At 45.3% G+C, this 24,471-nt stretch overlaps 1 protein-coding gene across 1 annotated transcript in view; it reads right to left on the bottom strand.

Annotated features, from left to right (window-relative positions):
- Positions 1-18,975, bottom strand: part of mtif2 (mitochondrial translational initiation factor 2) — a 30,171-nt gene extending 11,196 nt beyond the window's left edge. Inside the window, exons 1-10 of the mRNA XM_033624427.2 lie at positions 18,856-18,975; positions 18,079-18,239; positions 17,554-17,677; positions 17,290-17,461; positions 16,692-16,852; positions 16,196-16,372; positions 11,573-11,712; positions 11,320-11,444; positions 3,647-3,851; positions 236-488 (exon numbers count right to left, since the gene is read on the bottom strand). Of these exons, the coding sequence (XP_033480318.2) occupies positions 236-488; positions 3,647-3,851; positions 11,320-11,444; positions 11,573-11,712; positions 16,196-16,372; positions 16,692-16,852; positions 17,290-17,461; positions 17,554-17,677; positions 18,079-18,237 (1,516 nt within the window). The 5' untranslated portion in view covers positions 18,238-18,239; positions 18,856-18,975. The remainder of the gene's footprint in view (positions 1-235; positions 489-3,646; positions 3,852-11,319; positions 11,445-11,572; positions 11,713-16,195; positions 16,373-16,691; positions 16,853-17,289; positions 17,462-17,553; positions 17,678-18,078; positions 18,240-18,855) is intronic.
- Positions 18,976-24,471: the final 5,496 nt, after the last annotated feature.

Raw genomic sequence — 24,471 nt, 5'->3', positions numbered from 1 at the left:
TCCCAATATCTGATCTCACACCCACGTGTCCTTCACCTCTTCCTCGCATCTTAGCTCCGCCCTCGTAGGACACAGACACAACACGATTCTCTGAGACAGAGATGGCCTGCGTCCATTCAGCAGCAGAGAACTTTAAGCCCTGTGACCTCACTGTGATTTCACAGGAGAGCAGCCTATCAGAGCCCAGCTGTGTGTGTGTGTGTGTGTGTGTGTGTGTGTGTGTGTACCTTTGTACCTTTGACAATAAGCGGCAAGCTCATCTCGTCTCTCTCCATCCTCTCGCTCGGCCTCATGGCGAATTTTACCCGGTTGGCTTGGTAGAGAAGAGACTTCCTCTTCCTCCAGCTCAGGTGACTTAGCCCCTCCCTCTCCTTCCTGTACTCCTCCAGGTGTAGTTTCTGTTTGAGTTCGATGACGCTCTGCTCCTCCTGAAGCTTCTGCTGCTCCTCCTCGTACCTCCTCCACTCCAACACCTCCCTCGCTCGCTGCTGCTCGGTGACAAACACACAGTTTATTAGCTGCGCAGCGTCCACACGCTGACATCACAGCCATTTAACACACATTCAACCAATCACTGTGAATTCTGTGTGACCCTGAAATATCGTCCAGTCACCACATCTTTAAATTTGACCAATCATCATCCTGTGAGTTTCACCAGTCACAGCAGTCCTCTGAGCAACATCACCAAACTCACTTCCTCACATTTACAGTAACTACTGCTAAAGACAGCGCCAGGAAACACGCTCTGACGTCCTGCACGCACACAGCGGGTCACTGTTTGACATCATGAGCATCACGGTGGTGGAACACAAACTGGAGTATCTTCAAACGCTTCACATCCCTGAAATCTGTCAAACCTAAAGGAAATTTCATGCTGTCGTGGGTGCAGATATAAATCCAGCGTGGGTTTCCTCCAGGTGCTCTGACATGTTCTCCCTGTGTCAGCGTGGGTTTCCTCCAGGTGCTCTGACATGTTCTCCCCGTGTCAGCGTGGGTTTCCTCCAGGTGCTCTGACATGTTCTCCCTGTGTCAGCGTGGGTTTCCTCCAGGTGCTCCGACATGTTCTCCCTGTGTCAGCGTGGGTTTCCTCCAGGTGCTCTGACATGTTCTCCCTGTGTCAGCGTGGGTTTCCTCCAGGTGCTCTGACATGTTCTCCCTGTGTCAGCGTGGGTTTCCTCCAGGTGCTCTGACATGTTCTCCCTGTGTCAGTGTGGGTTTCCTCCAGGTGCTCTGACATGTTCTCCCTGTGTCAGCGTGGGTTTCCTCCAGGTGCTCCCACATGTTCTCCCTGTGTCAGCGTGGGTTTCCTCCAGGTGCTCCCACATGTTCTCCCTGTGTCAGTGTGGGTTTCCTCCAGGTGCTCTGACATGTTCTCCCTGTGTCAGCGTGGGTTTCCTCCAGGTGCTCTGACATGTTCTCCCTGTGTCAGCGTGGGTTTCCTCCAGGTGCTCTGACATGTTCTCCCTGTGTCAGTGTGGGTTTCCTCCAGGTGCTCTGACATGTTCTCCCTGTGTCAGCGTGGGTTTCCTCCAGGTGCTCCCACATGTTCTCCCTGTGTCAGCGTGGGTTTCCTCCAGGTGCTCCCACATGTTCTCCCTGTGTCAGTGTGGGTTTCCTCCAGGTGCTCTGACATGTTCTCCCTGTGTCAGCGTGGGTTTCCTCCAGGTGCTCTGACATGTTCTCCCTGTGTCAGCGTGGGTTTCCTCCAGGTGCTCTGACATGTTCTCCCTGTGTCAGCGTGGGTTTCCTCCAGGTGCTCCCACATGTTCTCCCTGTGTCAGTGTGGGTTTCCTCCAGGTGCTCCGACATGTTCTACCTGTGTCAGTGTGGGTTTCCTCCAGGTGCTCTGACATGTTCTCCCTGTGTCAGCGTGGGTTTCCTCCAGGTGCTCTGACATGTTCTCCCTGTGTCAGCGTGGGTTTCCTCCAGGTGCTCTGACATGTTCTACCTGTGTCAGTGTGGGTTTCCTCCAGGTGCTCTGACATGTTCTCCCTGTGTCAGCGTGGGTTTCCTCCAGGTGCTCTGACATGTTCTCCCTGTGTCAGTGTGGGTTTCCTCCAGGTGCTCTGACATGTTCTCCCTGTGTCAGCGTGGGTTTCCTCCAGGTGCTCTGACATGTTCTCTCTGTGTCAGCGTGGGTTTCCTCCAGGTGCTCTGACATGTTCTCCCTGTGTCAGTGTGGGTTTTCTCCAGGTGCTCCGACATGTTCTCCCTGTGTCAGTGTGGGTTTCCTCCAGGTGCTCCGACATGTTCTACCTGTGTCAGTGTGGGTTTCCTCCAGGTGCTCTGACATGTTCTCCCTGTGTCAGCGTGGGTTTCCTCCAGGTGCTCTGACATGTTCTCCCTGTGTCAGCGTGGGTTTCCTCCAGGTGCTCTGACATGTTCTCCCTGTGTCAGCGTGGGTTTTCTCCAGGTGCTCTGACATGTTCTCCCTGTGTCAGCGTGGGTTTCCTCCAGGTGCTCTGACATGTTCTCCCTGTGTCAGTGTGGGTTTCCTCCAGGTGCTCTGACATGTCCTCCCTGTGTCAGCGTGGGTTTCCTCCAGGTGCTCTGACATGTTCTCCCTGTGTCAGCGTGGGTTTCCTCCAGGTGCTCTGACATGTTCTCCCTGTGTCAGCGTGGGTTTCCTCCAGGTGCTCTGACATGTTCTCCCTGTGTCAGCGTGGGTTTCCTCCAGGTGCTCTGACATGTTCTCCCTGTGTCAGCGTGGGTTTTCTCCAGGTGCTCTGACATGTTCTCCCTGTGTCAGCGTGGGTTTCCTCCAGGTGCTCTGACATGTTCTCCCTGTGTCAGTGTGGGTTTCCTCCAGGTGCTCTGACATGTCCTCCCTGTGTCAGCGTGGGTTTCCTCCAGGTGCTCTGACATGTTCTCCCTGTGTCAGCGTGGGTTTCCTCCAGGTGCTCTGACATGTTCTCCCTGTGTCAGCGTGGGTTTCCTCCAGGTGCTCCGACATGTTCATCAAATTCATGTTTCTAAGTTGCCATGAGGACATGATGAACAAATACGGAATTTATGGTTTTACATTTAGCTATATTTTCACATGGGGATTTGACATTGTGTATTTTGAGTCCATGTACACACACACACACACACACACACAAGCTAATATTTTTATACAGACCACACTGTCACATCCTTATGAGCACAGCAAGACCATTTTTGATCTACTCTGCATTTGCCCTCCCTGTTAGGGGCCTATAGTGCTTCAAGTGGCCAAACCAGGAATTGCATTGAAAAGACAGCAGGGCCCCAAAAATGGAAATTGGCCCATCTGGGGTTTTTTTTGTTTTTTGTTTTACCATTCTTGGGTCTCTGTACCAACCTGACTGCCAGAGATAGAAAAAAATCATGTTTTTTATGTAAATTGAAGGGGAATCAAAAAATGTCGTTTTAATGGGTTTCAATGGGGACGTTTTTCATCCGAGAGGGCGAGGTGTTGTAAAAGGTTGCCATTTGTGTATTTTAGGCCTGATTTAGGAGCGGCTTTGAAATTTCAAAAATATCACGAAAAATAAGGTTTCTGACCAAATGTCATGTTATATGCATGAACACAGCCAAAGTTATCAAAAAATAAAAACTGAAAAATGACTGAAAAGAACGTTTTCCGTCCGAGGGGGACCAGAGGGTTAAAGAGTTTTGTTCTCACCTCAGACTCGACCTCCAGGATGACCTCACCAGCAGACGGCAACTCCTTCCAGCCGACCACCTCCACCGCCATGCTCGGCCCGGCCTCCTTCACCGCTCGCCCGTTCTCATCAAACAGGAAACGAACTTTAGCCCAACTCTTCCCTGCCACCAGGACACAACCTCGCTTCAGCGTCCCCCGCTGGACGATGGCGGTTGTTACAGGACTGAGGGGACACACAGAACCAGAGTTACATCCTGTCTCTGTAGGTCATCTAGAACCCATAGAACCAGAGTTACATCCTGTCTCTGTAGGTCATCTAGAATCCATAGAACCACAGTTACATCCTGTCTCTGTAGGTCATCTAGAATCCATAGAACCAGAGTTACATCCTGTCTCTGTAGGTCATCTAGAACCCATAGAACCACAGTTACAACCTGTCTCTGTAGGTCATCTAGAACCCATAGAACCACAGTTACATCCTGTCTCTGTAGGTCATCTAGAACTCATAGAACCACAGTTACATCCTGTCTCTGTAGGTCATCCAGAACTCATAGAACCACAGTTACATCCTGTCTCTGTAGGTCATCTAGAACTCATAGAACCACAGTTACATCCTGTCTCTGTAGGTCATCTAGAACCCATAGAACCAGAGTTACATCCTGTCTCTGTAGGTCATCTAGAACTCATAGAACCAGAGTTACATCCTGTCTCTGTAGGTCATCTAGAACCCATAGAACCAGAGTTACATCCTGTCTCTGTGGGTCATCTAGAACCCATAGAACCAGAGTTACATCCTGTCTCTGTAGGTCATCTAGAACTCATAAAACCAGAGTTACATCCTGTCTCTGTAGGTCATCTAGAACCCATAGAACCAGAGTTAAATCCTGTCTCTGTAGGTCATCTAGAACTCATAGAACCAGAGTTACATCCTGTCTCTGTAGATCATCTAGAACTCATAGAACCACAGTTACATCCTGTCTCTGTAGGTCATCTAGAATCCATAGAACCACAGTTACAACCTGTCTCTGTAGGTCATCTAGAACCCATAGAACCAGAGTTACATCCTGTCTCTGTAGGTCATCTAGAACTCATAGAACCACAGTTACATCCTGTCTCTGTACGTCATCTAGAACCCATAGAACCACAGTTACATCCTGTCTCTGTAGGTCATCTAGAACCCATAGAACCAGAGTTACATCCTGTCTCTGTAGGTCATCTAGAACTCATAGAACCACAGTTACATCCTGTCTCTGTTGGTCATCTAGAACCCATAGAACCACAGTTACAACCTGTCTCTGTAGGTCATCTAGAACCCATAGAACCACAGTTACATCCTGTCTCTGTAGGTCATCTAGAACTCATAGAACCACAGTTACATCCTGTCTCTGTACGTCATCTAGAACCCATAGAACCACAGTTACATCCTGTCTCTGTAGGTCATCTAGAACTCATAGAACCAGAGTTACATCCTGTCTCTGTAGGTCATCTAGAACTCATAGAACCAGAGTTACATCCTGTCTCTGTAGGTCATCTAGAACCCATAGAACCAGAGTTACATCCTGTCTCTGTAGGTCATCTAGAACTCATAGAGCCAGAGTTACATCCTGTCTCTGTAGGTCATGTAGAACCCATAGAACCAGAGTTACATCCTGTCTCTGTAGGTCATCTAGAACTCATAGAACCACAGTTACATCCTGTCTCTGTACGTCATCTAGAACCCATAGAACCACAGTTACATCCTGTCTCTGTAGGTCATCTAGAACCCATAGAACCAGAGTTACATCCTGTCTCTGTGGGTCATCTAGAACCCATAGAACCAGAGTTACATCCTGTCTCTGTAGGTCATCTAGAACTCATAAAACCAGAGTTACATCCTGTCTCTGTAGGTCATCTAGAACCCATAGAACCAGAGTTAAATCCTGTCTCTGTAGGTCATCTAGAACTCATAGAACCAGAGTTACATCCTGTCTCTGTAGGTCATCTAGAACTCATAGAACCACAGTTACATCCTGTCTCTGTAGGTCATCTAGAATCCATAGAACCACAGTTACAACCTGTCTCTGTAGGTCATCTAGAACCCATAGAACCAGAGTTACATCCTGTCTCTGTAGGTCATCTAGAACTCATAGAACCACAGTTACATCCTGTCTCTGTACGTCATCTAGAACCCATAGAACCACAGTTACATCCTGTCTCTGTAGGTCATCTAGAACCCATAGAACCAGAGTTACATCCTGTCTCTGTAGGTCATCTAGAACTCATAGAACCACAGTTACATCCTGTCTCTGTTGGTCATCTAGAACCCATAGAACCACAGTTACAACCTGTCTCTGTAGGTCATCTAGAACCCATAGAACCACAGTTACATCCTGTCTCTGTAGGTCATCTAGAACTCATAGAACCACAGTTACATCCTGTCTCTGTACGTCATCTAGAACCCATAGAACCACAGTTACATCCTGTCTCTGTAGGTCATCTAGAACTCATAGAACCAGAGTTACATCCTGTCTCTGTAGGTCATCTAGAACTCATAGAACCAGAGTTACATCCTGTCTCTGTAGGTCATCTAGAACCCATAGAACCAGAGTTACATCCTGTCTCTGTAGGTCATCTAGAACTCATAGAGCCAGAGTTACATCCTGTCTCTGTAGGTCATGTAGAACCCATAGAACCAGAGTTACATCCTGTCTCTGTAGGTCATCTAGAACTCATAGAACCACAGTTACATCCTGTCTCTGTACGTCATCTAGAACCCATAGAACCACAGTTACATCCTGTCTCTGTAGGTCATCTAGAACCCATAGAACCAGAGTTACATCCTGTCTCTGTAGGTCATCTAGAACTCATAGAACCACAGTTACATCCTGTCTCTGTAGGTCATCTAGAACTCATAGAACCAGAGTTACATCCTGTCTCTGTAGGTCATCTAGAACCCATAGAACCACAGTTGTAACCTGTCTCTGTAGGTCATCTAGAACCCATAGAACCAGAGTTACATCCTGTCTCTGTAGGTCATCTAGAACCCATAGAACCACAGTTACAACCTGTCTCTGTAGGTCATCTAGAACCCATAGAACCACAGTTACATCCTGTCTCTGTAGGTCATCTAGAACTCATAGAACCAGAGTTACATCCTGTCTCTGTACGTCATCTAGAACCCATAGAACCACAGTTACATCCTGTCTCTGTAGGTCATCTAGAACCCATAGAACCAGAGTTACATCCTGTCTCTGTAGGTCATCTAGAACTCATAGAACCAGAGTTACATCCTGTCTCTGTAGGTCATCTAGAACCCATAGAACCACAGTTACATCCTGTCTCTGTACGTCATCTAGAACTCATAGAACCACAGTTACATCCTGTCTCTGTAGGTCATCTAGAACCCATAGAACCACAGTTACAACCTGTCTCTGTAGGTCATCTAGAACCCATAGAACCACAGTTACAACCTGTCTCTGTAGGTCATCTAGAACCCATAGAACCACAGTTACATCCTGTCTCTGTAGGTCATCTAGAACTCATAGAACCACAGTTACATCCTGTCTCTGTACGTCATCTAGAACCCATAGAACCACAGTTACATCCTGTCTCTGTAGGTCATCTAGAACTCATAGAACCAGAGTTACATCCTGTCTCTGTAGGTCATCTAGAACTCATAGAACCAGAGTTACATCCTGTCTCTGTAGGTCATCTAGAACTCATAGAACCAGAGTTACATCCTGTCTCTGTAGGTCATCTAGAACCCATAGAACCACAGTTACAACCTGTCTCTGTAGGTCATCTAGAACCCATAGAACCAGAGTTACATCCTGTCTCTGTAGGTCATCTAGAACCCATAGAACCACAGTTACAACCTGTCTCTGTAGGTCATCTAGAACCCATAGAACCACAGTTACATCCTGTCTCTGTAGGTCATCTGGAACTCATAGAACCAGAGTTACATCCTGTCTCTGTACGTCATCTAGAACCCATAGAACCACAGTTACATCCTGTCTCTGTAGGTCATCTAGAACCCACAGAACCACAGTTACATCCTGTCTCTGTATGTCATCCAGAACTCATAGAACCAGAGTTACATCCTGTCTCTGTAGGTCATCTAGAACTCATAGAACCACAGTTACAACCTGTCTCTGTAGGTCATCCAGAACTCATAGAACCAGAGTTACATCCTGTCTCTGTAGGTCATCTAGAACTCATAGAACCACAGTTACAACCTGTCTCTGTAGGTCATCTAGAACTCATAAAACCAGAGTTACATCCTGTCTCTGTAGGTCATCTAGAACCCATAGAACCAGAGTTAAATCCTGTCTCTGTAGGTCATCTAGAACTCATAGAACCAGAGTTACATCCTGTCTCTGTAGATCATCTAGAACTCATAGAACCACAGTTACATCCTGTCTCTGTAGGTCATCTAGAATCCATAGAACCACAGTTACAACCTGTCTCTGTAGGTCATCTAGAACCCATAGAACCAGAGTTACATCCTGTCTCTGTAGGTCATCTAGAACTCATAGAACCACAGTTACATCCTGTCTCTGTACGTCATCTAGAACCCATAGAACCACAGTTACATCCTGTCTCTGTAGGTCATCTAGAACCCATAGAACCAGAGTTACATCCTGTCTCTGTAGGTCATCTAGAACTCATAGAACCACAGTTACATCCTGTCTCTGTTGGTCATCTAGAACCCATAGAACCACAGTTACAACCTGTCTCTGTAGGTCATCTAGAACCCATAGAACCACAGTTACATCCTGTCTCTGTAGGTCATCTAGAACTCATAGAACCACAGTTACATCCTGTCTCTGTACGTCATCTAGAACCCATAGAACCACAGTTACATCCTGTCTCTGTAGGTCATCTAGAACTCATAGAACCAGAGTTACATCCTGTCTCTGTAGGTCATCTAGAACTCATAGAACCAGAGTTACATCCTGTCTCTGTAGGTCATCTAGAACCCATAGAACCAGAGTTACATCCTGTCTCTGTAGGTCATCTAGAACTCATAGAGCCAGAGTTACATCCTGTCTCTGTAGGTCATGTAGAACCCATAGAACCAGAGTTACATCCTGTCTCTGTAGGTCATCTAGAACTCATAGAACCACAGTTACATCCTGTCTCTGTACGTCATCTAGAACCCATAGAACCACAGTTACATCCTGTCTCTGTAGGTCATCTAGAACCCATAGAACCAGAGTTACATCCTGTCTCTGTGGGTCATCTAGAACCCATAGAACCAGAGTTACATCCTGTCTCTGTAGGTCATCTAGAACTCATAAAACCAGAGTTACATCCTGTCTCTGTAGGTCATCTAGAACCCATAGAACCAGAGTTAAATCCTGTCTCTGTAGGTCATCTAGAACTCATAGAACCAGAGTTACATCCTGTCTCTGTAGGTCATCTAGAACTCATAGAACCACAGTTACATCCTGTCTCTGTAGGTCATCTAGAATCCATAGAACCACAGTTACAACCTGTCTCTGTAGGTCATCTAGAACCCATAGAACCAGAGTTACATCCTGTCTCTGTAGGTCATCTAGAACTCATAGAACCACAGTTACATCCTGTCTCTGTACGTCATCTAGAACCCATAGAACCACAGTTACATCCTGTCTCTGTAGGTCATCTAGAACCCATAGAACCAGAGTTACATCCTGTCTCTGTAGGTCATCTAGAACTCATAGAACCACAGTTACATCCTGTCTCTGTTGGTCATCTAGAACCCATAGAACCACAGTTACAACCTGTCTCTGTAGGTCATCTAGAACCCATAGAACCACAGTTACATCCTGTCTCTGTAGGTCATCTAGAACTCATAGAACCACAGTTACATCCTGTCTCTGTACGTCATCTAGAACCCATAGAACCACAGTTACATCCTGTCTCTGTAGGTCATCTAGAACTCATAGAACCAGAGTTACATCCTGTCTCTGTAGGTCATCTAGAACTCATAGAACCAGAGTTACATCCTGTCTCTGTAGGTCATCTAGAACCCATAGAACCAGAGTTACATCCTGTCTCTGTAGGTCATCTAGAACTCATAGAGCCAGAGTTACATCCTGTCTCTGTAGGTCATGTAGAACCCATAGAACCAGAGTTACATCCTGTCTCTGTAGGTCATCTAGAACTCATAGAACCACAGTTACATCCTGTCTCTGTACGTCATCTAGAACCCATAGAACCACAGTTACATCCTGTCTCTGTAGGTCATCTAGAACCCATAGAACCAGAGTTACATCCTGTCTCTGTAGGTCATCTAGAACTCATAGAACCACAGTTACATCCTGTCTCTGTAGGTCATCTAGAACTCATAGAACCAGAGTTACATCCTGTCTCTGTAGGTCATCTAGAACCCATAGAACCACAGTTGTAACCTGTCTCTGTAGGTCATCTAGAACCCATAGAACCAGAGTTACATCCTGTCTCTGTAGGTCATCTAGAACCCATAGAACCACAGTTACAACCTGTCTCTGTAGGTCATCTAGAACCCATAGAACCACAGTTACATCCTGTCTCTGTAGGTCATCTAGAACTCATAGAACCAGAGTTACATCCTGTCTCTGTACGTCATCTAGAACCCATAGAACCACAGTTACATCCTGTCTCTGTAGGTCATCTAGAACCCATAGAACCAGAGTTACATCCTGTCTCTGTAGGTCATCTAGAACTCATAGAACCAGAGTTACATCCTGTCTCTGTAGGTCATCTAGAACCCATAGAACCACAGTTACATCCTGTCTCTGTACGTCATCTAGAACTCATAGAACCACAGTTACATCCTGTCTCTGTAGGTCATCTAGAACCCATAGAACCACAGTTACAACCTGTCTCTGTAGGTCATCTAGAACCCATAGAACCACAGTTACAACCTGTCTCTGTAGGTCATCTAGAACCCATAGAACCACAGTTACATCCTGTCTCTGTAGGTCATCTAGAACTCATAGAACCACAGTTACATCCTGTCTCTGTACGTCATCTAGAACCCATAGAACCACAGTTACATCCTGTCTCTGTAGGTCATCTAGAACTCATAGAACCAGAGTTACATCCTGTCTCTGTAGGTCATCTAGAACTCATAGAACCAGAGTTACATCCTGTCTCTGTAGGTCATCTAGAACTCATAGAACCAGAGTTACATCCTGTCTCTGTAGGTCATCTAGAACCCATAGAACCACAGTTACAACCTGTCTCTGTAGGTCATCTAGAACCCATAGAACCAGAGTTACATCCTGTCTCTGTAGGTCATCTAGAACCCATAGAACCACAGTTACAACCTGTCTCTGTAGGTCATCTAGAACCCATAGAACCACAGTTACATCCTGTCTCTGTAGGTCATCTGGAACTCATAGAACCAGAGTTACATCCTGTCTCTGTACGTCATCTAGAACCCATAGAACCACAGTTACATCCTGTCTCTGTAGGTCATCTAGAACCCACAGAACCACAGTTACATCCTGTCTCTGTATGTCATCCAGAACTCATAGAACCAGAGTTACATCCTGTCTCTGTAGGTCATCTAGAACTCATAGAACCACAGTTACAACCTGTCTCTGTAGGTCATCCAGAACTCATAGAACCAGAGTTACATCCTGTCTCTGTAGGTCATCTAGAACTCATAGAACCACAGTTACAACCTGTCTCTGTAGGTCATCCAGAACTCATAGAACCAGAGTTACGTACTGATGACTCACCCTTTGCCTTTGTCGGTGCGACTCTCGATGACGAGTCCCTCCACGGTGCCACTGGGTTCCGCCTTCAACTCCAAAACTTCCGCCAGCGCCACCGTGGCCTCCGCCAGAGCCAGCAGATTGTCGCCCTGACGACAAGAACACTGTCATCACCTGAGGTAACTGTGACCTCATCTAGAAACACAGCTGCTGGCGGCCTGCAGGGGGCGCCACAGTAGATCGATCCTGTACTAATGATTTATTTACAGTCGTTCACCTTGAGAGCAGAGATGTGGATCGCCTGAACGTCTCCTCCAAACTCCTCACAGATGACATCATGAGCCAGCAGCTCCTGTTTGACTCTCTGAGGGTCGGCCTGAGGCTTGTCACACTTATTCACCGCCACAATCATCGGCACTGAAACACAACAGAAACATGCAGTAAAAACTGGAGCGTTGCTCGATTCAGGATCACGTCAGCCGAATCAGATTTGGCTGTTTAATACAAATATTCGACTTGTTGATGTAACAGCAGCACTCGTGTAGTGAAGTAAAACAGCTAGCGACGCTAACAACCAATCAGATATCAAACACAATCAGAGACTGTCGTCTTAAGTATCTGTGAGCTGTATCACGTCTGTCTGTACCAAAGAGTGCCGTGAAAGTCAAGATCGCTCACTCTGCAGCAAAATCTGGAGACCAGAATGTCCTCAGAAGAACACGACACAGGGGCGTCGGTGGCTTAGTGGTGGAGCAGGCGCCCCATGTACAAGGCTGTTGCTGCAGCGGCCCAGGTTCGAATCCTGCCTGTGGCCCTTTGCTGCATGTCATCTCCTCTCTCTCCTCTTCACGCTTACCTGTCCTGTCCATTAAAGGCAAAATGGCCCAAAAAATATCTTTTAAAAAAAAGAAGAACACGACACAGAACACTAGAAAAAAAAAAAAGACTGCTCAAGGTGAAGCGACTGACGATTCTCCGACTTTCAAAAACTGTAAAACCTTAACATAAACACAGCGTAACATCTGAGTAGAAACATGACGTAAACTAGTGCTGCACGATTCATCTAATCGCAATCACAATGTCAGGCTGTGCGATGACATAAAAAAGGCTGCGATTTAGGATTTAATGTGAATAAATGTTAACGTGTGCCTGTGAACATGACTGCCTCTCCTGTAGTGTGTGGCTATCCTGGTGTGTGCAGCACGTATGGTCAGGTGACCAGCCGGCGTGCAGCAGTGACCAACACAGACGCTGAAGAAGAGCATGAGCTCGACCACGAACAGGCTGAGTTGGTGGCGAAAAACATGCAATGTCTATTACATGGCGATACTTTGGATTCAGGTACGGCAATGCTGGACAGAAAGACGTGCTGTGTAAAAGTGTAAAAGTTAAAGTCGCCACGCCCCGCGGCAACATGACCAATCTATACCAGCACTTGAGACAGCACAGGGAGAAGTAGGAACATTAAAGACAAAGAGACAACTGAAAGACACCAGAGCCTCATACAACAACATCCAAGCACAGTTACGCAAACATCTCTAAGTGTCACGCCATACGTCACGACCTCAAAGAGACACAGGGCACGAGACATGGTGCCCATACGTACAGTTAACAAGGAGGAGTATCGGAAAACGGTCGGTACACTGCACAGAAGGTATCAGCTACCCTCACAGAACTTTTTCTCTCACGTTGCTATCCCCGAGCTCTACAACCAACGCCGTGGTGATGTTCAAGTAGAAATGGCTACAGTGACGTTCTACTCAACCACAACAGACCTGTGGTCAAGCAGGACCGCGGAGCCTCACTTAAGTCTGACGGTTCTGCCTACAAACATCGTACTTCTCTCAGGACCACACCGAAGATAAGACTGCTTCGGGCCTGAGGGAGGCTTTGGCAGCGTGGGACCTGTGTGACGAGCGCCAGGTTACCATCACTACGGACAACGCTAGTAACATCATGAAGGCGGTGCAGCTTAATAACTGGCAAAGACTCTGCTGTTTGGCCACAGGCTCCATCTTGCTATTGGCTTCTACACTACACATCTGCCATGTTCACTGTTTCTGTGTTTTATCTGTATCTCGTTATAACTAATATTATTTGACCAAACTGAAACTGCATCATCAACCCTCCATAGTCTCAAACTGGCCACTGGTAATTGTCTTTCTGTAAATGTTTTGCTATTTGTGTTAATGTGTTCCTAAAATCTTTTAAAAGGAACCAAAATTCTGTTGAGTTGATCAAATTCAGATGCTCAAATCAACACTGAATGGAAACACTACTGACTCATCCAGGCCAGAAAGGACTCACAAGTAGTCAAAGGTTGCTCCCAAATTCAAACTGTTAGACAATAAACAATTAAATAAATAATAAATAAACCAAACATTTTAAAAATGATCTCTGTGCTCTCTACTTCCTGAAAGTCAAATTATTGAAGACAAACTTTCACAAAAGGCACAAACACATCTGACAGAGGCTGTTTTGTATTGTACACACACACACTAACAACAAGCTTTATTACTGCATAAGCCTCCAAGTTGTTTCAGATGATACGACATGTTTCTCTGAACTTGTAGAGGATAAGAAAAGCTCATGGCTGTCTTTTTCACTCCTCTCTTTGATAGAAAGTGCTGTAAAAGATGAAGCTCAGCGCACCAACAGGGCCACAGGGATATGCAGCAAGCTTGTGGGCCACTTCTCTCACAGCTGGAGGAAAAGAGAAGCCTTGAGGGAGGCACAGAGGGAGCTCTACCTTCCACAACACGCCATGGTGACAGACTGCCAAACATGATGGGGATCCAAGCAGAAAATGACAGCAAGAGTCCTGGAACAACAACGTGCTTTGACCAAGGTTCTCTCTACAGACCGCAAAACACGACAGCTACTGCCCTCATGGCAAGACCTGGACGTCCTGGAACCTTTAAACAAGGCTCTCAGCCCACTCCAAGACTTCACTGATGATTTCATACCTGAAACCTGTTGTCCATCTTCTGAACACCTCTGTACTGGCTGAAGAGGCAGAGGACAGTGACCTGACCAAGTATCACTGAGCTACTTCAATGAAAACTATCAAGCCACACAGGACCTGCTGAACATCACAACGTTCCTTGACCCCAGGTTCCAAACAGAATACATGAGTGAGTACAGAGGAGACGAAAACCATGAAGGAACGAGTGATCTGTGAGGTGATCAGTTATTATGTGAACTTATGCTGGCATGACTTTTCTTCTATTTTTTGGAGTATATTGACCAGTTCTATCATGTAGTGTGACCGTTAAACTAAAAGAGATTTTGATGTATTTTAAACTGTTATATAACTTCAGTTCTTCTTGTTAACATTACAGGTGATGGCAGTGCAGCAGCAGCCTGAAGCGCAGCGCACCATAGCAGTGGAGGAGGATAGCTTGGATGTGGACGATCCACCTGCAGCTAAAGCCAAGAAGAAAACTTTAGGCAAACTTTCTTAACTTTCTTCCAGAACAGCACGCACACGCCAACAACAGCATCAGCATCAACCACCTTTGATCCCATGGCACAGTGTAGTATAGCAGTGGCTACTCAACTCAATACACACACTTATATGCCCCGTGTTGGCCATGAAGAAGATCTGTTGAAATGGTGGAAGTGCCACAAAATAAATTTCCTTCTGCTGTCCAGACCAGCTCAGAAATATCTGCAACAAGCTCTGCGTCACAAAGAGCTTTTAGCACGAGCAGTAATGTTCTATCAGCCCATCGCTCCTGTCTGAATCCACACAAGGTGGATATGTTGGTTGTTTTTGTCAAAGAACCTCTGAAGTGGTGGAACCTTTTAGAAAGAGGATACGGAAGTACATTTTGATCATTAAAAGAATGCACAGTGGTAACATTTTTATTGGTTTGGGTGTGACTGACTGAACTTCCCAAAGGATCCATTTTATTTTATATCCAGTGTCATTTTTAGAGGAAGTTGTAGTAGGCTACAAAGTAAACCCCATTTTGGAAGTTAACCACTGATTTTTATGTTACACCCCTCTTCAATGTCCTGTAATGTCTTAATTAATGAATATGTTGTATTCTCTTATTTATCGTTGTACTCGATGAGAAATGCCTCCAGAAAGGCCACAGCCTTTGCACTTTAAAGGACTGCCTTTGTTATATTGAGAGACGGGCACTGTCTGTTTGCACTTTGCAGAAATGCCTTTATTCTTTTACTGTGTAATTGTTTTTATTAAATGACAGTACTTGAAAGGTTTACCAAAATGCCTACAGGAAAGCTGTTAACAGCAGTGCTACTGCCTTTGTTCTGTTTTAGTTCAGTGCTGCACAATCTTTTTCATTTTTTGTATTAAGTACTGAAACGGATTCCAAAATGCAGAAAGGCCTTTAAGTTCGTACAAAATACCTTTATTTTCAAATAAGGCAAAACTATTATTTGAAAATATTATTTGGAGAACAGTACTGTAAAAAATGTACGTTTTGTAATTTTATGCTGCTTAATATTTGTATGTTTCGGTTGGGAAATAAACACTACGTTTATTCTCTGCATTGTCCTTGATAATCAAGCAGGAAGACTCATGAGAGCATTTATTTATTGTATTGTAATCGCAATATTGTCCAGTAAAATCACAATCGCACATTTTTACCAAATCATGCAGCACTAATGTAAACGCACTGTTACAACTGAGTAGAAGCATGACGTAAACGCAGCGTAACAACCGAGTAGAAGCGTGACGTAAACGCAGCGTAACAACCGAGTAGAAGCGTGACGTAAACGCAGCGTAACAACCGAGTAGAAGCGTGACGTAAACGCAGCGTAACAACTGAGTAGAAACGCACCCGAAACAGTAAAAATCCAGTAAAAACACGTAGAAACCCTGCCCTGTTTTCAGCCCTCAGCTGTGACTGCCAGGTGAAGATCTTACCTTTGGCTCTCCTGGCGTGCTGTATAGACTCAACTGTCTGGTTCATGACGCCGTCGTCAGCCGCCACCACAAGGATAACGATGTCAGTGGCGTCAGCGCCGCGGGCTCTCATGGAGGAGAAGGCAGCATGACCCGGTGTGTCCAGGAAGGTGATCGTCTCTCCTGTAGGAAGCTGAACTGGAAGAAAAAACCCACGAGTCTGGTTAGTTTAGACACTTTAAAAACATACTGTGGGCCACTAAAGTTCTCCTTCACCACAGATACTCAACTCACATACGTGTTTTTTAAAGCCGACGCTGAAGTGATCAATCAGCTTTAAAAGTTGAATAATACCAATAATGTAAAAATGATGTGTAATATTTTGAGTGCTCCGACGGTGCCGCCTGTTTCTGTCTGCTGTCACCTCTCTGTAGCCTCGCTCGACGGACAGATGGAGGTGTGTGTGTGTGTGTGTGTGTGTGTGTGTGTGTGTTTGACCACTGAGCAGGTGTGTTACCTAGAAAAGCTCCGATGTGCTGAGTGATCCCTCCGGCCTCCGTGGAGACGATCTGGCTCTTCCTCAGACTGTCCAGCAGGGTGGTCTTACCGTGATCCACGTGACCCATGATGGTGACCACTGGGGGGCGTGGCACCAGGCTGGACGGGTCTGCTGGAGGTCTGAAGGGGTCAGAGGTTAGAGGTCAGAGGTCAGGTCACAATTCTGATTGGTTGGTTTCTAGACGTCCCCTGATTGGTCAGTTTGTGCTCAGCGGCAAAGACAATGGGTTCGTGAGTCTGCACACCACTTGACAGCTGCGGTAGCCGGCAGATACACTGAGAGCGGCGTCACCGTGACCACATGACCCATACAAACACAAACTAGTCAGAGGGCTGATGATGTCATTCAGGCTCACATGAAGTCAGAATTAGAGGCCGTTATCAGTCGTCTAATCAAGCTGCCGCGGCTTCTCTGCTGTCGGCCGACGGTGTTTGTTTTGTCAGCTGACAGTTACGTGGTTGCTGCCCTGGCTGTTGCGTGTTAATCTGAGCAGCGGCGCGCTGAAGTCGAGTCGTGTTAAAATCATGTGATTTAAAGAGACTTCCTGTCTTCGTACCTCCTGTGGACGTCCTGGTTGGGTCTCTCTCTGCTCTCGCTCAGTTTGGCCCATCTGAACTTCATCCCTGATTGAGTCACCACCTCCTTGATCCACCTCTCCTCCAGAACCGAGTCCAGCTCCAGAGAGTCCACGTCCACCGTGGTGTTCAGCAGAGCTTCCACCACGTGATCTGAGCTCAGAAAAAACATTGTATAAACGTTACTGATCAGAGGAGTTGACACAGCGAGTGTCCACTCTCTCTGGATCTGTCTTGTTTCTTACCAAAGTCCTTGTTCATGGCCTCAGCGAGAGCCGCCACCGTCATCCTCTGCCTGATCTCCACTTCCTGTTTTTCCACTTTAGCTTTGACCTTCAGGTGCTTCTGGTCCTTCCTCTGACCTTTGACCTGCAGACACATCACACCATCTTTCATGTATGTACGAAGAAAAAGAGAGAGAAGACACAGTAACATACTGAACACATGGACAGATATTATACTATCATTACTTTATTTATAACCAGCAGATGACATCACTCTGTCCTCGGCGGTCACAGCTGATCAGGAAAATCTCCCCTGAACGGGGACCCAGAGACACTGAGGAGGGATCTGTCCTCCAGGACGGACAGACGGACAGTAGACGTCGTGTGAACAGATCAACATGATACATTTTCCTTATGTCCTCATTATGATCTACTGTCGTATCTAAAATATCCTGAACATGTCATAAAGAACAGGTGACATCACCAGCAGTTCATGACCGGCCAATAGCAGGCGGACGTTTCCTGTCAGCAGTCGCTCAGACTCACCTGTTTGAAGGCCAAAGTCCTGTTCTGTTGACAGGTGAGACGGGGGGCGGGGCTTCGAGCTGGACAGAGGAGGGGCCGAGACAGGAAGTTGGTGAGTAGAGCCGGGTTGGCTTGGACGAGCCGCTGGGCGCCCCGCATCACTGATGACATCACATTCATACCTGCAGACAGGCAGGTGGACAAAGGTGAGTTTCCTGTTTCTTTGTTCTCTAGCTTTTTGTGCCCGACGCTCACCAACAGGTGAGCCAAAAAACCCCTCAGGGCTCACCTGTGTTTACACCTGTGCACAGCTATGACAGGTGTTAGGGCTGCCACTGACCATTATGTTCACTGTCGACTAATCTGTCGTTTATTTCTTCGATTAGTTGAAAAATGTGTTAAAATGTTGAAACATGTCGGTCTGTCTCTCCCTAACGCAAAGTGATGTCATCTAATGTCTTGTTTGTGCTCAGCTGAAGGGTTTGAGTTCACCTCGTGAGAGAGAGTGAAGCTGCACTAAGAGTATTATGGGCTACTTTCCTATGAGAAATGACTCAAAACGATTAGTCGACTACTAAAACAGTCACCGATTATTTTAATATTTGATTAGTCATCGACTAGTCGACTAATCGTTGCAGCCCTACTGTGTCCTCACTCGTCTCACCACAGACCCTAATGAGAGCAGTGAGACAGGCTCTTCTGTGATGCAGTCTGCTCTAACTCGCTCCATCGTCGCGCTCACGACTTTTAACTATTGTCATCGCAGACAGTCTCAGGTAAACTGTGCTTCTGTCTCACCTGTCAGTGACGTGTTTCTTCTCTCAGATCATCCTCCACTGAAAGTCTTAATCTGTTTCACCGTGAGGTAAACCTCCGGCAGGGAGCCGCCATGACACTCCGCTGACAGGCTCACAGGATGAGCCGTGAGCGCCTCCTGCCGCTCCGGAGGGGAGCTGCTGCTGCTTCTCTTCATTTAATGGCGGATTACAACCAACGTTTTAAGGTGCATACCGCCACCTGCTGTACCGGAGTGTGTAGCCTCAGGGTGTGTACTTCAGGTTACAGTCCAACAAGAAAAAAAACAAAGAAAAAAATCAGTAAATTTTATTTTCTAATGCTGTGTCTTTGAGGAAACTAAACACTGTCCTGTCACATTCCCTCATTCCTTCCAAACTCCAGCTCACACATCCTGTCACACAGCCTGCTCCTCTCTAACTCACACTTACTACATTTCAAAATAACATGCTGCTGCTGCTGCTGCTGCTGCTGCTGATGATGATGATGATGGGAGGAACATGATGAGCACACACACACACACACACACACACACAGAGTCTACGTTTTTTTTGTCTTTTTATTCTGTGCTGAGGAGGAGCATCACCTCCTCTTTCTGTTTCTTCTTCTTACCCCTCCTCCTCCTCCTCCTCCTCCTCTTGATGGCAGCATGTGTGTGTGTGCTCCTTCTCTTTGTTCATGTGACTTTAATTTAAACTTTAATTGTTTATTTGTTGTTTATTGTTTCGTCGCCTCGTTGTTTTGATGTTGTTTTGAATCTGTTTATTTGTTTGGAAGGGTGCAGGCCCCGGCAGCTCTGCAGCATCAACCAAATTCATCTCTGCCTTTATTTTGAAATCCTGACTCACTGCGTTCCCTGAACATGTAAATGTAGGGGAGAGCGGTGGGAACAGTGTTTGTCTCAGCAGCTGACTGATTGTTGGAGCTCTAACGTTAGAAATGTTTCCAACAGAATTAATGAAGTGAAGTGGACGATCCATCGTTACCATCGGCACCAACGATGAACAAACACAAAATAAACAAACCACATCAACAGAAGGAACCGTCAACGTTCCCAAATATGGGACAAAGATTACATCCGTCTTTGTTGTGAACATTCACAGTGTCTGTGTCCCCATTAAACTGCTGTCATGTCTTTATCACGTCACACATTAACGACACGCTTTGTTTTCATTCAGACGCCGCACTTTTTCCTCTCCACAGGAAGAGACTGAGCTTTTTCTTTTTTTTACCACAGTGAGGATAAAACACGTTATTACAGCGCTCCAACTTTAGTCAGTTGTACGTGTGCACGTCATCAAATAATGTGTCACACTAGAACTTCCCTCTGGACGCTCACACACAGACGATCAGACCAAATGTCTCCCCTTCTGTCTCTGAGATATGATATTAAAACATGATGATCACACAGTCAAGATGACCTTTGACCTTTTCGACATACACCAGTTTTGAGTGGACGTCACAGCAGTTTCATGCTTCGTGTTCTGGTGGCAGAGAAACATACCTGGAATAAAAATGTCTTGTTGTGTGGTTGGATGTCAGAACAGGAGCACAGGATGAGTCTCGTTCAGAGGACGCCGAAGCAGAAGATAAAGTTTAGTCTCCAGTTAATTCTAATGTGGCTGTAATGGCTGCTGGACGCTCAGCAGAGGAGTGTGTGTTTGAGTTACATGAAAGATAATTCATCATCATAGGAACTGTACAAACTCATCTGTCAAACATGGACTTGTCTTATTGTCCCTGGTTCAAACTCGTGGAGACGTCCACACAGAATATCATTTCATGTGGAAGCAACATCAGACACCTTTGTAGCTAGCTAGCTAACGCTGCCTGTTCATGACCTCCTGGATCAGAACAGAATATAGAAACTTTGACCGCTGCTCATTTTAGAAAGGACGCCACAAGAAAACATGTTCTTTGTTTAGATTATTAAACAGATGATGGATCATCGTTTGTTTCTACCTGTCAGCGTTCAGCTACATGTAGCACACCAGCTACGTTAGCTACATCGCTAGTGTTAGCAAGACTTTTATTTTCCTTGCCTGAATGCAGATGATCTAAACTCACATTATAGTCTCTACGTTAACATAAACTGAGAACAGGTTTTCTCGTGGTGTCCTTAATAAAGTGAGCAGTGGTGACAGCTAATATACTTTGTTATGATCCAGGTGTTAATCAGCACACAGCGTTAGCTAGCTAGCGCACTAGCACATTGATGGGGTTAGCCCAATGTCGCCACAGTTCTAGGACATTTTCAAAATTAGGTCTTGTGTTCCTACATTTCCCTTCAATTTAAGCCCTACCCTCCCACAAGAGTTTTTGGAAGCACTTTATAGTAAATGAATGAATGAGTCGTTTTATTTCGATCATCAGCAGAAATCGTCACAATCATTACAAGAAAAAATAAAATAGGCTGATCGAAAAGGGTTTCGGCTGAAGCAGAGCTTATAGATACCGAACCCTTGTTTTCATTTCCTTAAGTCAGACAAACAAAACCAGATAAGTACAAATACGCATACGGTATATACATGTAATACAATCACATGCTATTTACATATACATACCTACACACACATGCATATATACCTGAATACATACATTATGTATGTACATATTTATGTACCCACGAACATAAATATGTACATACATAATGTATCTTCAGTACAGGCCAAAAGTTTGGACACACCTTCTCATTCAATGCGTTTTCTTTATTTTCATGACTATTTACATTGTAGATTCTCACTGAAGGCATCAAAACTATGAATGAACACATGTGGAGTTATGTACTTAACAAAAAAAGGTGAAATAACTGAAAACATGTTTTATATTCTAGTTTCTTCAAAATAGCCACCCTTTGCTCTGATTACTGCTTTGCACACTCTTGGCATTCTCTCCATGAGCTTCAAGAGGTAGTCACCTGAAATGGTTTCCACTTCACAGGTGTGCCTTATCAGGGTTAATTAGTGGAATTTCTTGCTTTATCAATGGGGTTGGGACCATCAGTTGTGTTGTGCAGAAGTCAGGTTAATACACAGCCGACAGCCCTATTGGACAACTGTTAAAATTCATATTATGGCAAGAACCAATCAGCTAACTAAAGAAAAACCAGTGGCCATCATTACTTTAAGAAATGAAGGTCAGTCAGTCCGGAAAATTGCAAAAACTTTAAATGTGTCCCCAAGTGGAGTCGCAAAAACCATCAAGCGCTACAACCAAACTGGCACACATGAGGACCGACCCAGGAAAGGAAGACCAAGAGTCACCTCTGCTTCTGAGGATAAGTTCATCCGAGTCACCAGCCTCAGAAATGGCAAGTTAACAGCAGCTCAGATCAGAGACCAGATGAATGCCACACAGAGTTCTAGCAGCAGACCCATCTCTAGAACAACTGTTAAGAGGAGACTGCGCCAATCAGGCCTTCATGGTCAAATAGCTGCTAGGAAACCACTGCTAAGGAGAGGCAACAAGCAGAAGAGATTTGTTTGGGCCAAGAAACACAAGGAATGGACATTAGACCAGTGGAAATCTGTGCTTTGGTCTGATGAGTCCAAATTTGAGATCTTTGGTTCCAACCGCCGTGTCTTTGTGAGACGCAGAAAAGGTGAACGGATGGATTCCACATGCCTGGTTCCCACTGTGAAGCATGGAGGAGGAGGTGTGATGGTGTGGGGGTGTTTTGCTGGTGACACTGTTGGGGATTTATTCAAAATTGAAGGCACACTGAACCAGCATGGCTACCACAGCATCCTGCAGCGACATGCCATCCCATCCGGTTTGCGTTTAGTTGGACCATCATTTATTTTTCAACAGGACAATGACCCCAAACACACCTCCAGGCTGTGTAAGGGCTATTTGACCAAGAAGGAGAGTGATGGAGTGCTGCGGCAGATGACCTGGCCTCCACAGTCACCGGACCTGAACCCAATCCAGATGGTTTGGGGTGAGCTGGACGGCAGAGTGAAGGCAAAGGGGCCAACAAGTGCTAAACACCTCTGGGAACTCCTTCAAGACTGTTGGAAAACCATTTCAGGTGACTACCTCTTGAAGCTCATGGAGAGAATGCCAAGAGTGTGCAAAGCAGTAATCAGAGCAAAGGGTGTCTATTTTGAAGAAACTAGAATATAAAACATGTTTTCAGTTATTTCACCTTTTTTTGTTAAGTACATAACTCCACATGTGTTCATTCATAGTTTTGATGCCTTCAGTGAGAATCTACAATGTAAATAGTCATGAAAATAAAGAAAACGCATTGAATGAGAAGGTGTGTCCAAACTTTTGGCCTGTACTGTATGTAACTTATGTGTCTACACACAAATATAAAACAAAACAGAAAAAAAGAAATCTTGTAATATTCTATATTTTTCAAATGTTATTTTTAAATTTTGTTTTTAAATGGACAACACTTTTACTCTCTTTAATATCCACTGGCAAACTATTCCACAGTTTCACCCCATACACTGATATGCACATATTTTTCAATGTGGTACGAAAACTTGGTTGTTTTAAGTTTCTTCTCCCTCTTAGGTTGTACCCTCCATCCATCCATCCATCCATCTTCTAACCGCTTCATCCTCTTGGGGGTCGCGGGGGGTCACGGGGGGTGGAGCCTATCCCAGCTGACACTGGGTGAGAGGCAGGGTTCACCCTCTCCCTCTCTCTCTCTGTCTCATTGTGTCATATGGATTACTGTTAATTTATTATGCTGATCTGTTCTGTACGACATCTATTGCACGTCTGTCCGTCCTGGAAGAGGGATCCCTCCTCAGTTGCTCTTCCTGAGGTTTCTACTGTTTTTTTCCCCGTTAAAGGTTTTTTTGGGGAGTTTTTCCTGATCAGCTGTGAGGGTCTTAAGGACAGAGGGATGTCGTATGCTGTAAAGCCCTGTGAGGCAAATTGTGATTTGTGATATTGGGCTTTATAAATAAAATTGATTGATTGATGGACAGGTCGCCAGACTATCACAGGACTGACACATAGAGACAGACAACCATTCACACTCACATTCACACCTACGGACAATTTAGTCACCAATTGACACGTAGATCATGAAACGACTCATCATTTAAGAAATATAAACTTACAGTGCTTTTTACATTTTATTTGGCGCTCACACCGACACCACTACTGACACTTTTTGCCACCAGTTCAGCTCCGCCCACAAAATACATCATCACTGTTTCCAACCACAAAAAGGATTTATAAAATGTTACGCTTCATGATTTTATTCTGTTAGACATTTGTGTGAAGTTTTGTCATAATTAGTGTATGAATTCTGAAGTTATGGACAAAAACATGTTTAGTGAGGTCACACTGACATTTGACCACTAAAGTGTAATGAATGTGACATATGTTTGTACATACAAACCTGAAAACATTCTGTCTCCACCTGCGGCCATAATAAATGTAAACATGTTGCATGTGAAATTAATGCACGGGAGTCTCACCGCCAACACGTTTCAGTTTTATTGTAAAATAAGTCATTGTACACACACACACACACACACACACAGATAGATCCTTTCAGTTTCTGCAAATGTTTTTATTTCATGACAAAGTTTGACGAACAGAGAAAAAAAAAATCCAACAAGATTTTCTTTCTTTCTTTTTTTTTGGAGCCAA

The sequence above is a fragment of the Epinephelus lanceolatus genome, chromosome 3 (genome assembly GCF_041903045.1).
Source record: "Epinephelus lanceolatus isolate andai-2023 chromosome 3, ASM4190304v1, whole genome shotgun sequence".
In the NCBI taxonomy this organism is placed as follows: domain Eukaryota; kingdom Metazoa; phylum Chordata; class Actinopteri; order Perciformes; family Serranidae; genus Epinephelus; species Epinephelus lanceolatus.
The sequence above is the reverse complement of the archived record's forward strand: the minus strand, read 5'-3'. Positions and strand labels throughout refer to the sequence as shown.